At 34.1% G+C, this 16,239-nt stretch overlaps 4 protein-coding genes across 5 annotated transcripts; all 4 read right to left on the bottom strand.

Annotated features, from left to right (window-relative positions):
• Positions 1-369: 369 nt before the first annotated feature.
• Positions 370-4,289, bottom strand: LOC116338041. 2 transcript variants are annotated; one of them, XM_031763079.1, is made up of 15 exons: positions 4,256-4,289; positions 3,664-4,069; positions 3,304-3,338; positions 3,181-3,207; positions 3,027-3,044; positions 2,895-2,930; positions 2,815-2,829; positions 2,703-2,741; positions 2,485-2,502; positions 2,096-2,167; positions 1,668-1,700; positions 1,556-1,573; positions 1,418-1,463; positions 1,310-1,350; positions 370-1,241 (listed from the first exon to the last, which is right to left on the bottom strand). In XM_031763079.1, the coding sequence occupies exons 1-15, from the start codon at positions 4,265-4,267 to the stop codon at positions 498-500; spliced, it is 1,560 nt and encodes a 519-aa protein (XP_031618939.1). In that variant the 5' UTR covers positions 4,268-4,289; the 3' UTR covers positions 370-497. The 2 variants fall into 2 exon arrangements, with proteins under 2 accessions (XP_031618939.1, XP_031618940.1); XM_031763080.1 differs by lacking the exon at positions 2,096-2,167.
• Positions 4,290-6,232: 1,943 nt separating this feature from the next.
• On the bottom strand, positions 6,233-10,015 carry LOC116338042. Its single transcript, XM_031763081.1, has 8 exons — positions 9,781-10,015; positions 8,263-8,663; positions 7,865-8,193; positions 7,442-7,752; positions 7,271-7,373; positions 7,108-7,174; positions 6,883-7,040; positions 6,233-6,825 (listed from the first exon to the last, which is right to left on the bottom strand). Exons 2-8 carry the CDS (start codon positions 8,489-8,491, stop codon positions 6,601-6,603), a joined length of 1,422 nt encoding a protein of 473 aa, XP_031618941.1. The 5' UTR covers positions 8,492-8,663; positions 9,781-10,015; the 3' UTR covers positions 6,233-6,600.
• A 331-nt stretch (positions 10,016-10,346) lies between these two features.
• On the bottom strand, positions 10,347-11,828 carry LOC116338043 (MTRF1L release factor glutamine methyltransferase). Its single transcript, XM_031763083.1, has 4 exons — positions 11,492-11,828; positions 11,125-11,424; positions 10,754-11,006; positions 10,347-10,642 (listed from the first exon to the last, which is right to left on the bottom strand). Exons 1-4 carry the CDS (start codon positions 11,705-11,707, stop codon positions 10,434-10,436), a joined length of 978 nt encoding a protein of 325 aa, XP_031618943.1. The 5' UTR covers positions 11,708-11,828; the 3' UTR covers positions 10,347-10,433.
• A 127-nt stretch (positions 11,829-11,955) lies between these two features.
• Positions 11,956-16,097, bottom strand: LOC116338040 (ER degradation-enhancing alpha-mannosidase-like protein 3). The gene is made up of 12 exons (XM_031763078.1): positions 15,559-16,097; positions 15,333-15,479; positions 14,977-15,129; positions 14,764-14,899; positions 14,111-14,567; positions 13,919-14,055; positions 13,499-13,853; positions 13,260-13,423; positions 13,098-13,196; positions 12,679-13,035; positions 12,365-12,520; positions 11,956-12,279 (listed from the first exon to the last, which is right to left on the bottom strand). Exons 1-12 carry the CDS (start codon positions 15,690-15,692, stop codon positions 12,193-12,195), a joined length of 2,382 nt encoding a protein of 793 aa, XP_031618938.1. The 5' UTR covers positions 15,693-16,097; the 3' UTR covers positions 11,956-12,192.
• Between the last annotated feature and the right edge of the window lie 142 nt (positions 16,098-16,239).

Raw genomic sequence — 16,239 nt, 5'->3', positions numbered from 1 at the left:
TATGTTTTTAGATCCAATTACTATAAACTACATAACTTTCTAGTAACAAGTACGAATTAATTTAACGAATAGCATGATGAAGATGAGTATGTGTCTCTCCGTGTGTATGTGTGACGTGCGATAAAAATCGCGAGCCTCCGGTTGAGTTTTGAATGAATTGAATTGCTCGTGTGATGGAAATTTATCTCAGACGTGCATGCAAAAAATTCGTCTGTGAAGCAGATTCACATTGTCTCGAACACGCCGACATTATGAATTATTATTTTACGGATCAATCACGAGTCAATTTTTGCTTGTTTTTTTTCCTTCCACATAACTAACGCTTTGGTAAATTACCATCTTACACTTTATATATACATACATATATAGTTCGGTTTCTTTGTTCGTTTCGTTTCGCGTTTTTTATTCACTATGACTACAAATGTTCGTACAATTAAATTTCAATATGCTCAAAACAAATTCGGTGGAATTGTAACCAATATAATATTTCTTCACTTTTAAGATGTGATCGTAAAGCCTTCTCCATTTTCAAGTGGCTGTAATCGGTAAAAATGGACCGGAATTTCGATGTTATGTGTGTATTGATTATTTGTTTGGGCACTGGTGGCGGTGGCTTCTTTTTCGGGCTCATTATCTTCATTGGGCACATTAATGTGGAATGTGGATCGGGTTTGTTGATTTGGTGGTGGTGGTACAACGGTTTCGACATTATTTGACGGTGACATATATTCAGCCGATTGCGATGACATCATCGGCCGGAATTCGGTTGAATCATCTTCACTTTCTTCGCTGCTTGAACGCATTCTTTCACGTGTCAACAAATCTCTGCGTAATTGAGCATACTGTTGCTGATGGTGCAATTGATGTTGTTGATTGTACGGCGTTTCTGGTTGTTGTGAAGGCGAAAATAGGTTTGTATGATGCTCTTGTTGTTGCGTATTTCCTTGTTGTTCACGCAAGTGTTCTGGTCGCGGCGCAAATTCTTGGAACTCATTTGATTGCGACGACGACGACGAAGATGAAGCACTTTGCTCGGACGAATGGGGTCGTTGAGCGTTTATATGTTGGTACTTATTGTTTGTGAAGTCTGTATGGTGGTCGTAGGTTTTGAGATGTTGATGGGAGTCATGTCCTCCATGGTGATGGGAGTCATGTCCTCCATGGTGATGCGAATTGAAATCATGATGATAGGAATGGTGATATTGAGGCTTTTTTATTGGAATAATTATGGGATAAGGAACCTGTAACATTTCAAAACATTTCACGATTATCACTTCGAACCAACCTTATAACATTACGAAAAAATTACCTTCTTTTCAATTGTGTAAGGAACGGGTTTTTCAATTGGAACTAGAAAAATATAAATCAAAATGTTTGTGTTTTTAATAAGCATTTAGTAGCAAAAAACCATATTTACCTGGCACTTTGATTTCAACTGGGATATGTTTTACTACGGGATAGGGCTTCAAAACGAAAGAATTTTTTTTAATTGATTAGAATCAGTACTACTATATATTGAATGTTTGAACACGGTTATTTTAATTCAATCAAATACCTTGGGGACATGGACAATCTGCAAAACAAAGTCAAAGCAATGAGTAAATCAATTTATTTTTCAAAATGGAACCATTTCCATTAAAAGCATACAATGTTTGGAAATCACTTACTTTCTCTACGATTTTTTCAACAGGCACGGGAATCTATGGAAATGATAATCAATGTTAGTATCATTTTAACATAATTTTTTTTTGCTTCATCAATTTAACCGTTTTTCTCTAAATATTTGTACAAGAAAATCTCTGAAAAAATTGAATACGTATGCTATATACATAGTACGCGTGATTACTGCTTTTGAGGTCTGTTCAAGAGCAGAAATATAACCAATTGTTTCAATTAATTTGTGCGAACAAAAAAATGGTATATTAAATCTAAGAAAATATCATCAAAATAAAATTGAATATAACATTTGAAATGTTAATTTGAGTGCATAAGCAATGTATTCTAAGCGCCTTGCATGCTTCTTTCATTTAGTAATAAATTTTCATGAAAGTAGAATGCAAAGTGTGAGCCCGTTATGCAGGGATATAAAGCATACCTTCACTTCCTTCACCTCGGTCACTTTCACAGGGTATGGTTTCGGAATGACCTTTTCTATAACCCTATCAACCTATGAGAAGCAAATAGAATATCGGTTGATACACTCGTCTCGAACCTTTCTTTAGTTTCTTGAAAATCAGCTATGTATGATTTTGGTTTTCAAGCGTGCGGTAAATGCAAAATGTGGAACTTTTGTTAGGTTTTCAAAATAATTTTGATATGCTTAAGCATATTTCAAAACAAAAATACAAAAATTCAACTGATTTGCAAATATGTGTGCTTTAAAGAAAATGTGATATAGATATAAATGAAAAATGTTAAGCATAAAGCGCCAATTGCTGGATGAATCAAGTGCACAAATGCGCCAAATTAATATCTCGTGCTTACAGGGTACGGCTTTGGGACCTATAAGAATTGCGAACAATTAATATCTAAAATCTGCACAGTTTGATACAGTAAAAAAGTGTTTGCCCAAAAACAACTTGCAAATGCGATTTTGAATTTAAAAAACAATTTATCGATTTTTCTTCTAAGCAAAATGTTTGGCTTTGCAAAAAGTTTTGATAAGCCCAAAGGTTTCATAAAAGAAATTATAATTTAATTACATGGACCAATTTCTCGACGATTTGGGGGACCTTTACAATCTGCAGATATGGAATTTAAGACAATTAACTGAATTCAACATTGTGAAATGGACAATTATCGTAGGAAGTTTACCTTTTCAACTGGAACCTAACATGAAAAAGTAAATTCGAGTCATTAGTCATTCATCACTTTTAAATATGAAAAAAACTTACTTTTACAATTTTTTCTACTGGCACGGGTTGTGGCACCTAAAATAGCATCAATTTAGTTGCATTGCTTTTACCTTATTTTTTTTAAACGTCGTTTTCTTGATTTTCATTTAATGAAATGTTCGAAAAACCTACCTTCACGATTTTTTCAACCTAGAATTAAAATTAGAAAATTAAATTTAAAGGTAAATGTGAAGATAACAATACTAGATGTGAACAATACTAGTCAATCAAAATTATGAGAAACTGTCACATATTGAACATATAAATATTAAAAACATCAACTTACTGGGAATGGTTCCTTCTTAACAATGGTCTGAAACACAAATCAGTACAAATTTTGTTAATTCAATAGTAATAATCATTTCACTAAACGACAACAGTTTCAGTTTTGTTTTTAAATTCATTTTACCTTGATGTGATTGTGATGATGATGGTGATGGTGATCTAAAAATGTGTTTAATTTTAATCAAATAATCTTAATCAAATTCTTCAAATTAACTTTTTTGCAACTGTATTTCTATCGGTGAAAGAACTCTAGATGGTGAAAGAATGTGATAGTCTTCTTGTAGATCGAAAAAATACCGAGAGAAATGATTTTGATATCTTTTTTAATTTTCAATTTTTCGAGAAATGGGTTGGTAGCTCCCACATAGTATGTATATTCGTTTTTCTTATCCATTGAACTTTATATAAGACTCAATTATTTTGGTTGATGGCACCCATAATGATTGTAATTATTTGAAATCGGAAAGCGTTTGGCTTGACTTACGTTTAACTTTAATCTTTTGTTTATGTTCATAATGATGGTCTGAGCCGGCATTATCTTGGTCGTGTCCATCGACATCAATCATTTTTTCTACTTTTGAACTTTCAGCCGCTGCGGCTTCCTGTTGTTTGCTCGTATATCCAACATGTTCATGGGTTTCAGATTCGGTGTGTGAATCACGTTCGCGATCTCGATAATTCGATTTCATTGGATATAAATGAATTTGTCGAACTTTTCCATGCCGACCATGTTTTTTAACTATGTGAATTTTAAAATCTTTTTTCGGTTGCCACTTTGATTTTGCTGGTCGGCTAACTGATTCATCATAATCCGAGCCATCCGGTTCAGATTCATCAAAACGAATGGCCGATGCTATTGCAATCGTTGCAAGTACCAGCAAACAAATTGCCTAATACAGGTAAAACACAAAAACAAGAAAAACTTCATTAGAATCCACTATCACATGGCACTTTTTTATATATCCAACTATAATTCCGTTTGTTCTGTGCAAATGTGTATCCCATCATATCACCAATATAAGTGTATATTCGCACTAAATCACATAAAATTTTATTCGTTTCATCTCACTACTCACCGTTAGCTTCATTTTAGATATTGAACTACGAAATGGAAAAAGAGAACTGTAGCTTGGCTCAATGAAAACGAGTCTTTTATACCTTTTCCCAACCACCAAGTTCAATAAGCATGGTACGCCATTGGTTTTGAATACAAAAGAAACGATGCAAACGATGAAGAAGAAGAATGCGAAAAAATCGCGATCAACAAAATGCTATACACCATAAGTAAGTAGTGGAAAAACTGAATTGATTTAATTAATCCATTAATTTTTTGTTTGTTCAGAGATTGAAGCTACTATTCACACCATATATTCACTTTCGCTGGCAAATTTTTTTTTCTTTCAACATGCATGTTTGCTTTTGCTGTGATTTTCTTTCTCTTATTTCCCCATTTCATCGAAAACCACCTATTTCGCACGAGCCAATGCACGTGTTTGACGCGTACCTTGATGTGCGTTTTTTTCTCTCTTTCATGTTATTTGCGGTGGCGCAGTGTTTTCATACGAAAAACCTACACAACATAAGTCAACTACCGATCAAATTTAGTATGTACCATCAAAAATACACACACGCACACACATGTGCACGCATTTCAATTGAGGTACTGATATTGAAGTGATCGGTGGTGCGAATCACTTCGAACATTTCATTTTAGTTCATGCTTTAGATATACAATTGCAACATGATAACGCGAATCATGACTCCTAATTGATGTAATTCGTGCGTGCCTTCTTTGGCAGACGTGCGCAATGCCGTAGATAGTAGGATATTTAAGCGATATTTGATATGCTTTGTTGGAATGAACAAAAACAGTGCTTTAACATAAACAATAACGATTAATATGAAAGAAAAACAGTACCGTTTATTGCTCCGTACGCGCACATATTAACAACAATACGAATTGGATTAACGGTTTTTGTTGTTGTGGTTATTGTTATTCCCTTGCAACCGCATGTTGAATACAAAAATGGTGGAAGCGATTTCATTCAATAAATCCACGCTCATCTATTCAACTAATATAAAAACAGCAAAAAACAATAATAAAATTGAAAAAAAAAAACATTTTGACGCCATAATACATCATTGTATGTAATCGCCTCTAAATCGAGAAAAAAATGCACTGACTCGATTTATATGCAGTAAATCCGATTTCATGGAGTTTACTTCGACATTGCAATTAAACTTGCGTATACGCTGTTCATTTAATTAGTGCAGAATGAAGACGATGAACTTGGAAGAGGTTTATCTCTCTTTTGAAAAACATTACATCGAACATAATTCATTTAGTATTTTTCCCCCCGTTTTTCATTAATTCTTTTTTCGATTCGCATTCACTGATTGGTAATTATCACGGCAATCATCGGCAACGCGTCATAACATAAATGACCGGAATAAATACAATAAATACCGGAATGAAGCAGTTGTTTTACAACACCGTAAGGAAATAATAAATGACAATTTCTTACTAATAAGGTGTAATAAAACAACACAACACAATTTTATTAAATGAAAATTTATTCAGAAATAGTCATAACATAAACATTTTTCATGATTTCTTCCGAAATTTATGTACAATAAAAATGGTAAAATGAGCAAATCTTATCACCTAACTATATGTGGGTAAGTGTTTTATTCAGCAATAAGTAAGAATTCGTTTTGCCATTGGAACTTTTCTTCATTTTAACGACTAGTTGAGTTAACTGATATATTTTTTTAATGTTTTGGTACTTTTTGTTTAGAAAAATGCTATCAAAATTTGGTTGCTAGCTAATATAATAAAATGAAATTCCGTTGGCAAACGATGTAGAAAACTAAATAAACTAAATTTAATGAAAAAAATGTGATTGATTGCCACTTTGAATGCAAACAAATGTGTATATATATTTGTTTTCGGAAAATATTTCCTGGTTTCCGGTTGTTAAGTTTTTTTTTTTTGGTTAAATGAAATATGTTGATTATATATTCTTCAAGATAATTCATTTGTTTTTTTTTTAAATTTTTTGTTTAACTTGCACATTGATATTGCCGACGCTTTTACTTTGTAATTTTAAAAATAACACTTCACGGTGTGTTTGCTTTTTCACACGCACTTGCAGCAAATCGACAGTGGACTATAGCAAGCATAAAAATAATACAATTTTTACTTTCGATTATATTGTAACATTATTTTTAACGAGTGATTCTCACTTCTTTTACAATTTGTTTCCTACGTTTTTTCGTTCGTTTAATTACTTTATGCTTAATGCATACAATTTCGTTGTAAATGATTGTTAGTCATTTGATTCGTTTTGAATAACTATTCAATTTTAAATGAAAAAAAAAAAACATTATTTAGCAAAATAGTGCAGATTAACAGCATCTCTCATTTTGTAGTTGGATAATAATATAAAACGGTGTTCCCAGCCAGCTGCCAATGCGATGCTTGCAGCTCAATCAATTGTAGCAAAGTTCGTCGAATCGTTGGAGCCGATGCGGATGAGTTCAAAAACGCATCGCGAACCTTTGATAGTAGTACTTCCAATTGCTGTTGAAGATGCTGTTCGATGTCGCGACCAACACACGTTAGCACGTAGAATAGACATTCAATCTAAATGAATATACATTAAATTAATTATTATTCGATTAGTTGAGGAAATTTGTCTACCTCTGATAATGATCGAACTGGTGGTTTCACACAATCCTCGCAACATTTTGATAAAACAGTTAGTAAAACAATTGGTGGTGGAACGCCATCACATTTCGTACGTAATTGTAATTGGCGCCTCTTCAATTGACAGAACATCTCGGTCAGGAAAGCCATAACTGTAAAAAAAGTTGATAATATTTAAAAAAAACTTTTGAATTTTATCATTTGTTTAGAATACATTACAGGCTGTAAATCTTGGCCGTGCACTGTTCTTTATTTTTTGCGGTGATCCTAGGATTTTTTCACGCTCCTGCAGTAGATCAAAACATTTCCAATAAAATGGAAACAGTTAGTAAAATTAAAATGCATTCGCTTAAATAATATGGAGATATATCGTTGTTTTTACCTGATACCATTGTCGGCATGTATTCAATAATGCTTCCAAAAAGGTTTCTTTCTGCTCTTTTGCTATGATTGCTATACAAAATCGAGATGCTGGCAATGCAAATCTGAAAATATCAACGTTTCAAAATTAACGAACTTCATGATCAAATTAAATCCAAACCACCATACATACCGTCTTCCTTCGACGGCTCTCTGCATAATTTGATTGGCCAATACCATTAACGAGCGTGCGTTCAATTTATTCGGATCAATCATAGCTTGATCAATGAGTACCTGTATTTCTGGTTTAAATGTGCCAATATCATTTGATTCGTTTGCACATCCAAGTCCAAGACCGGCAATTCCTCTGGTCAATGAGCATGCATCTGCCGATGACAATGACTTTGATCTCTGCAATGAATTTGTATTCGAATTGTTTGCGCCAATGGATTTCTGTTGATGATTATTCGGTTGATCTATGGCAAACTTAACTTTTGGTGCAGCCTTGTTTGTTGAAAAACCAAACAAAAACAAAAACAAGATTAGAAAGTTATGAATGAAAAAAATCCGATTGCGTGATATCATTGTAATTATTATTATGCAAAAGCCTACTTACACTGATTTGAATTCCATTTGAAGATCTATTTACTGTGGGAGTTTGAGCCTGTCCAAGATTCATGTGTTGCAGTTGTTGCATCGGATGCGAAACTAGAATTGTACGCGGTGTATTTATATTTGCCATTTGTTCGGCGTGGTGTCGAGCAACCGCCAATTGGATTTGATGTTGAATGTTTCCACTTGATTTCGAATGTTGCAAAAATTGTGCGTTCGGCGTGAAAAACCCGATGGGCTGCGTGTTTTGTTGCACTTCACGATTTATCACCGTAAACTCTGGTGCATTTACATTTAGCTTATTTTGTGCAGATGTACCATCGGAACGAATATCTTTGAATAATCAATGTAATTTCAATGAAAAAAAAAAACAACAAAGCATTGCATCAAAATTTAACTTACTCGGGGGTCGATATATTTCAATGGATTTCTTCGAACGTATTTGCTGCTGCTGAATATCGTGATGCATTGCATTTGTTGGATGATTGAAGGCAAGACTACGTCTCTTATTCTGGTGAGCCACTTGTTGAGGTGTTCGCACGAAACTACGTTCGCGTGTTAGACCTGTTGCTGCACTACCAACTACAAAGTCTTGCACATTTTTACCATTCGATACCATGTGATTGGCCATTTTCAATTTGAAGTATCGTTTTTTTCTTCTCTTCACTTTTTATCATACGAATCTTTTAAAAAATATCTCTTAAAAAGTTATATCACATTCAGTTGCATAGTTTTGACTACTTCTTGTTCATCAATAACGAATTGTTGAATTTATTACAAGACAAAACGTTTTGCTCAGATACCTGCAATAGAAATATTGAGTTTATTCACATTACCAATAATGAATCATTTCAGTTTTCTTATTCAATAATACACTTTTAGCACAATGATCGCTCTAAGAGTGTTATTTGCATAAATGGTATGCACACTTTAAAAGCAGTGCTTTAAAATAGCATTTACACCTCCGTTGTCGCGATTTTTTTGGAAATCTTGTTTTTTACTCATCAGATTTTTGAATTGAACTTTCGCTTTATCTTTTATATTTATCAAGGTGCTGATGTCACTACAATACCATTTCAACAATCATAAGCCCGAACAATACAAAGATAAGAAATGAAATCAATAATCGTTATTCATAGTGTTAAATGGAACGTGGGCGATGTTCGCTATCTTATTGATAGTCAGCTGTTGTACTGAATGCATTTGGTAACATAGATGTAAGAAACCGATGGTGTTTTGTAAATCAACAGGCAATATGTATATTTTTTTGTTAAAGAATCCACTGACGGAAAAGAGAACAAAAAAAAAATAATACTTGAGTATTTATTTTAATCATTTGTGTTGCTGCCGACCGAACAACGATACTAATTTAGAAATTATTGCGGACGGAGAGCGAATGTGTGCAAATGTAAACAGTTGCTTTGTGCCATATATAACATATGCCAGTTGAGCTGAGTTGTGATGCGTAATCGAAATGTTACATCAACATTCCATTTATATTTGTCTGAGAACACTTGAAGAACTCTTATTTTGATCAAATTGCATATTTCACATGTCAAAAAAATGGTTTATGCTCTCGGTATGTCAGTAAAAAAAATTGTGTTTTGTTCGCAATTTGCATTTTACGGAAGTAAACCACCAGTACATGTTACCGCCCACTACTATTGATACACTTCACTTCAATTTCCTTGTGCAAAATTTTATTCCTCTTCGCCGACTCTGTGTTCCGCAATAATTTTTGAATTTCGAATCGATGAAGTAATAATACAATTCATCAACAATTTAAATCAATTTAATAGTTCACTTCATAATAAAAATTGAAACTAAATGCACATTATTGTTTTGTGTTTTTTTATGTGTTTAATTTGGAAAAATTGTGAAAACAAAAGTTCTGTGTGCAATTTCCTAAAATAACGTTACCTGAGGTGTGACCGCGCGATCACTTTTTTTCTTTCCTAACAATTAAGCGATTAATATTAGTTGTGGTCGTAGTGTTTTTTTTTTAATTTTCTTAGTTATTCAAAAATAAAAAATGTCTTTCGAATATCTGATTTCGAGTCGCAAAAATTTCGTATTACTGTTCGACGAAGAATTTTTCGTTCGATTGAATAAGCCCGATCGACAAATGAGGCGAGAGACTGCGCAACAGAATATCACATACACGCCTACCAAAACAACATTTGTCAACATGAATGACACTAACACATGACGCATACATGTGCTATATTTATACGATTCGAATTTATTGTATAATATTCTTCAAAGCACATTCACACACCGCATATTAAATGGGCACAACCGACTTCACAATTCAACACCAAATACACGCTCAATTGACGCTTGTTAATACGATATGTGAAGATCCATGCGCGCGCATATCTAACAAGTACCGCTTATTTTGGTATGGTTAAGAGTGAGATAGATGAATAATAAGTGATGCATATCTCATGCCTCTATTAATTAGACGAAAGAAAACGAAAGAGCAATTGGATTTAACTGTTTATTTTTTTTTCTAGAACAGAACAATTATATGAAGATTGCTATTGTTGTTGTTTTTTCTTCAAGTTTTTGTTCTAAATTTTCATAATTTCCACGAATCGCTCTTTTCCATACATATCTTTGTAACATGCAACAAATTTTAGATTCAAGTCAGATTTATTTTCTTGCAGATATTCTTCAATCAATGATGGATGCGATGGGTCCACTTCCAGCCACAGATGCCCTTGAAGCTTAAGTCGTTTGGATGCAAATGTTAAAATGCTTCGGATAATGTTCAGACCATCTAAAGAAGAAAAAAAAACCAACAAAAATTATATTTTATTTTTTCTTCTAAATTTCATTTTTTTTTTTTTTATTTGTCGTTAAAAACAGGTTTTTGTGGAATATTTTTTACCAGGTCCACCATCAAGTGCCCGTAGGTCTTCGTACAAAGAAATTTCTGGTTCCAATTTTTTTAGGTCATGCGTTAGAACGTATGGTGGATTCGATACGATTAAATCGAGTTTTCCTTCAATCATCGGTAATTCACTTTCGTTTGTCAATTTGTGTTTGATAACTTTGATGCGATTGTTAAGTTGTAAATTTTTTGCGTTCTCGAGTGTTAATTTGCATGCATATTCGCTTTGATCAATCGCAATGGATTGTGCCTGAAAAGAGTTATGTATATTATATTTTATTGGTGGTGGTCTATTTTTTTCACACATCAAATAAAGGGTATTTGAAAGTGTTTCTATTCAATCGAGGGGCATTCAATTTCAGATCTACCTTGGGGAGTGAGTGAAGTAATGATAGAGAAATAGCACCAGATCCGCACCCAACTTCAAGGAATCTCATCGTAAGTTTGTCGTCGCATTGCTGCAAAATCAATTCGACCAGTTCTTCAGTCTCTGGCCTTGGTATGAATACTGGCGGCACCATTTTCAGAACCAAATCACAAAAGTCCCACTCGCCTATAATGTATTGAACTGGCATTCGTGCCATACGACACTCGCACAATTGTTCAAATCGATTTATTTGCTCTTTTGTCAGTATGATTTGTTGGTCATCCTTTTTATCAGTCAAGGTCTATAGCAATGAAGGTCATCATAAATTATGCCATGAAAAAAAAGAGAAGAAAAAAAAAACAAATTACCTCTCTTTTATCAATTACATGATGAAGAATGTGTTTGATGGAAGATTCAATTTCGTCAATGTTTTCTTTCGCAAATTTTTGTTTCCATTTTTCAATGATTTCAGTTTCGGTCTTTCCCAGTGCAGTGTTCAGACCATAATTCAGACATCGTAATGTGTTCACATTTAATACAGTATTGGCTGTCAACAGTTGCCTGCTCAATTTTTGTAGAAACATTTCTAATTATTAATATTTATTGTGTGAAAATTGATTATTTCAAATTTTCGCTTTAATTTCTCGGTTAAATTACAACATTCTCATGTTTCTTTCGTCAAGCAAAACAATGCTGTTTCAGGCAAAACTGTCAAAGTCATCTGTCAAAGTTATCTGTCATCTAAGCGAGCGAGCGCTGCGGTGCCAACCTAAAGCTTTTCACATACATACTGAGACGGCTAAAGTGAGGTGTTAATGAGAAAATAAAACAGTTTTCTTCGGACATTTTTTTATTCGAATTTTCTTAATCGCATAAATTCATACATTTCATACTTAAATCTAAAAAGTAAAAAAATTCAAGCAAATTTCTATTGCATCTTTTTACACATTTTCTGTCAATAAAAACGTTCAACGTTTCTATCGAATACGCCTAATTTTATTTGTTGTTGTTGTTTTCAAATCGGTTTTTTTTTTTGGGTTTTATTTACAGGGAAGTTGATTGATATAACCTACGCCTTATCGTCGGTACTTGTTTCGTCTTTATTAATTGAAGATTGAAGTCGCTTTTTCAATCCACTCATCTGCATTATGCTTATCTAATTATGGAAGAAAAGGTATTGGTCACAATCGTATTCTATGTTTTGATGTATGTCATCTTTTTAAACGAGCGGTGCATCTTACCTCTAAATCTGGATTCTTGGATATTGCTTTCATGAGAATGTCTTTTTCACGTGTGTACATGAAAACACATGGTATTTGCACATCATCATTTTCGTCACCGCTCATTGCAAACATTGGTTGTTCATCTGCATTAGAATCTGGTACATTATCTACAACCTGTCCCAAATATGAATTTAAATGTGTGTCATTTTATTAAATATGCATGAAAAACACAAAATATCATCCTACTGATCAGAACCATCAAATGAGCCATAAATAATGACAATCCTATAAATAAACGCCTTAATAGGTAAGTAGCAATTAAGATGACTTACAATAATAGCTGCTGCTCCAGCTTCTTGACCCTTTCTGGCCTTTTCAATGAAAGTACAATCACCACGCTCCACTACCAGTATTCGATCTTTAATCTCATCAACTGGTATTTGTAATGGCTCGCACAATCGGAATGGTACAGCATAAACTGGTTTTCGCTGTATAGATTCATTTCCAGTCAAAGATTTTGAAAAATGTGATGGTCCGGCAACCAAAAGCTCAATACCACCCGTTTCTTTTTTGAAGAAAACCGCTTGCAGTTCGGTAGTTACCGAAGTGGCTATATGCGATGACTTAGATAATTCAACAATTTCTCTCATAAACAGCAAACCTTTTTCGGCATCTTCTGGTGTTTTGGCCTGTAAAAAGAAAAATGATTTACTCACAGGTGAAACAGACAAATGAAATTGAAAGTACATACATTATAGAAATTGTGCATTAGTTGCACCTTTCCATCACCCACTGAGATCATCGTTATTCCCATGTCCGAAACAGTACGTCTGTGTTCAGCATTACTTGCCTATTTGAAATTGAAATTATTAAAGTCCGCCTTCATTTAATGCCATAGACACCAAATACTCACTCTGAACTCAATGGCGCTTATGCGTTTAGCGCTTGAAGTCCGCGGACATACACCGGATACTAAATCTTTCATTGGTTTTCGTACTGTTTCAGGAAAAAGATGCTTTGGACTAGGGCACGATCGCATGTAGTTCATTGTCAATACTTGTTCGCTACTTTCATCACCTAAAATACAATTGATGCAATAAAATTGTATTTTTTGCAAGTTTTACCACATGAAAAAGAGAAAAAAGGCCTTACTATCTCCACGCGTTCTCGTTATATTTCCCAGTTGGCCAAGTGAAAGTGGTAGTAAGTGCGCTTCGGTAGTGAATATGAATCGGTCTAAATCCAAATCAATTTCGGACGGTTCGGCAAATATTAAATATAAATATTTCAATGTTTCCGACAAAACGAAACTGTCCATCCGGTCTTCGTTTTTCCCCGTTCTGATGTCATTTACTGCTGCAAAACCGCATTTAACACGAGTGTGTTCTTGTAAAGATTTCAGCACTTTTTTCGCCACTTGCAAATAGTAGTCGTCACCGGTTGCCTTATAAAGAAAGTACGTTGATTCTATGAATTCGGGTCGAATATGATGTTGAGCCCAATGGATCTGAAAATTGAAAAGGAATAAACTATTTAGAATTTAACAATAGAGACATTTTTGTGAAACCATACTTGAAAATCGAATGTGAACGCTTCTGGCAGGAATGTGTGCATTTGCATGACTTGGTAAAGCATTTCATGGGTTTGAACAGCTGGTTTTAGATCGCCAAAGAGTACTTGCAATCCAGGCCAAAAGGCGAGTAACGCGTCTGAAAAATGGAACTTTTTGTGATTTTCTTTTGAAAAATCAATTTTTTTTCTTACCCATGTAGTTTCGAGATTTTGTATGTGGTCTATGCATATGAACGTCCATTAGAAGTCCATTATGTGATATATATTTCATAACAGCTGCATAATGTTTGTTGAAACGATCTAAATAACGACTATCGCCCAGTAGAACGTATGATTTCAGACAATATTCGTAGTATGAATCTATACCGGCTCCAACGCCAGAATCGCGACGAACCCAATCGCCGGAGTGAACGTTCATGACTGTTCCCATTAAATCGGAGCTTCGATGTCGAATTTTCCAAAGTGCGTCCATTGCAGCATGGGCCTTTGCTTCGAAGATCGGTTCACCACTTAGTCGAGACAATGCAGCAAACTCCAATATCATTGTACCAGCGCATGCGGTGCATGTTTCACGGGAATTCTTAAGTTCCTCCGATTTCATGCCGTGCTTTAGATTAATTCGGGCATGCGGAATGCCAGTAGTTGTGTTCTGCAAATAGATTTTAAGTATTTTAATATTTTTAAAGCGAATGCCAGAAGATTTTCCGAAAATACTTTTCCACCAACAATGTCTCCCGACAAATTCAAGATTTTTTCGTGAGAGATCAAGAATTTTTGGTGGAAAAGTAATCAAAAATAAAAGTGGTCTGTATAATTATAATTGGAGCAAATGGTTGTCTACTTACGAAAGCAGGCAGTAGCCGATATCCCAAATCTTTGGCCATTTCAAGTAATTCACCACGGTACCATTGTAAATGAGCATCATTACCACGCTCATTTTTTCGAATATACTCTGCCAATATGTGCGCTGACAGTAATCCGCTGAAATGAGACGTTGTTGTTCCAATTCGTTGTGATAAAAGTTAATTTTCGAAAATAAAACACAATATACAACTTACCCAATCATTCTAATATTCGTTTCGAACACTGACACAATGATGTCATTGTCGAATTTTACATTGTCAATGACTAATTTAACAGCATGCTCAAATTCATCATAGTCACCAATAATAACTAATGTATCTAATGTGTCGACTAAAGTCATCGAGAAGCTGAAATGAAAAAAATCGTCAGATCAGTCAAACATTTCAAATAATTCAAAACGTTTAAATTAAAATTCACTTTAAACGCGTTACAAATATTTGTTTGTGTCAGCTGTTTACATTATGATAAGCAATTTATTTGCCTTACTTATCTCCAGGTGGTTTACCACGTCACCGTTACAAATTGCCATGAAAAAATTTGTTTTACTTACTTTCCTAATACGTCGTCCATATCGCCTCGGCTCGGTGTAACTCCCCGAAACCGGCCTTGACACGATAATGGCATCAATTCATCGGCTGGATATGCATTTTCCATATACGATCGGTACCCATGGTAAAACATTTCTAACGTTTCTTCTCTGAAAAAAAAAAAAAAAATGAAACCCAATTGATAAGCGATTACAATGTCAATTCAGAAGTAATTTCAATGCAACTTACTTGAGTTGATTTTTTTCCTTGTTGGACATATTGTGTGTAGGCAAAATGGATTGTGCGATTGTGAGGCAACAAAAAACTATCGAAGTGATGAGCATACACCTCGTCCGAGGAATTTTCAAGGAAAACGCTCTCATTTTCACTTTCTATTACTAACTAATGATCTGCTCTTAAAGTTGTTTTAGATATTCGTTTTGTGTGTATTTCATGTGCGTTCCCAGCTTTGGTACGCACCAATTTGGCATGTGATTTATTTATTTGTATTGAACAAAACGAAAACATGCAGAGCAAAATCAAAATAAAGAAAACGAAGAACCGATAAAGAAAAATAAAATGAAACAACAAAAAACCTGTTCACAACTGACACTGAACGTGACACGGAACAAATTAGAGTAGAACACTTAAAACTATCTACTCGTCACCACGAAAGGAAACCAATACATTTTCTTTATTCGTCGACACAATTTATTCAAGACAAAAAAAAAATTACGATTTTGCCAACACTCCCAATAATTTACAAGTGTACACAGCTGATTATTTTCTAAAAAAATTTTTTTTGATATATATACATTTGATGTGACGTTTCAATTCTTTTGACATTTGGCGTTTAACATATTCACACATTCGTAGGAGATTTAGCAATGGTGAATATATGTATTGATGTAGATGTGTTGAGTACCGTGT

Source organism: Contarinia nasturtii, unplaced genomic scaffold (assembly GCF_009176525.2).
Source record: "Contarinia nasturtii isolate CC-2019 unplaced genomic scaffold, AAFC_CNas_1.1 Cnas_scaffold_350, whole genome shotgun sequence".
In the NCBI taxonomy this organism is placed as follows: Eukaryota; Metazoa; Arthropoda; class Insecta; order Diptera; family Cecidomyiidae; genus Contarinia; species Contarinia nasturtii.
This window is presented reverse-complemented; position numbering and strand designations above follow the sequence as displayed.

Bases quoted from the DNA above. Each gene is read 5' to 3' on its own strand.
- LOC116338043 (XM_031763083.1), bottom strand. From the start codon at position 11,707: ATGTTTCTACAAAAATTGAGCAGGCAACTGTTGACAGCCAATACTGTA. The intron at 11,425-11,491 runs GTAATTTGTTTT...TCATTGCTATAG, and splicing joins ATGTAATTGATAAAAGAGAG to ACCTTGACTGATAAAAAGGA. The intron at 11,007-11,124 runs GTAGATCTGAAA...AACTCTTTTCAG, and splicing joins TACTTCACTCACTCCCCAAG to GCACAATCCATTGCGATTGA.
- LOC116338041 (XM_031763079.1), bottom strand. The intron at 3,208-3,303 runs GTAAAATGAATT...TTTGTGTTTCAG, and splicing joins ATCATCACAATCACATCAAG to ACCATTGTTAAGAAGGAACC. The intron at 1,351-1,417 runs GTAAATATGGTT...ATATTTTTCTAG, and splicing joins AGTTGAAATCAAAGTGCCAG to TTCCAATTGAAAAACCCGTT.
- LOC116338042 (XM_031763081.1), bottom strand. From the start codon at position 8,491: ATGGCCAATCACATGGTATCGAATGGTAAAAATGTGCAAGACTTTGTA. The intron at 8,194-8,262 runs GTAAGTTAAATT...GATTATTCAAAG, and splicing joins TGAAATATATCGACCCCCGA to ATATTCGTTCCGATGGTACA. The intron at 7,041-7,107 runs GTAATGTATTCT...CTTTTTTTACAG, and splicing joins ACGGCCAAGATTTACAGCCT to TTATGGCTTTCCTGACCGAG.
- LOC116338040 (XM_031763078.1), bottom strand. From the start codon at position 15,692: ATGAGAGCGTTTTCCTTGAAAATTCCTCGGACGAGGTGTATGCTCATC. The intron at 14,056-14,110 runs GTAAGAAAAAAA...TCCATTTTTCAG, and splicing joins AAAATCTCGAAACTACATGG to ACGCGTTACTCGCCTTTTGG. The intron at 13,854-13,918 runs GTATGGTTTCAC...TTCAATTTTCAG, and splicing joins CGTTCACATTCGATTTTCAA to ATCCATTGGGCTCAACATCA.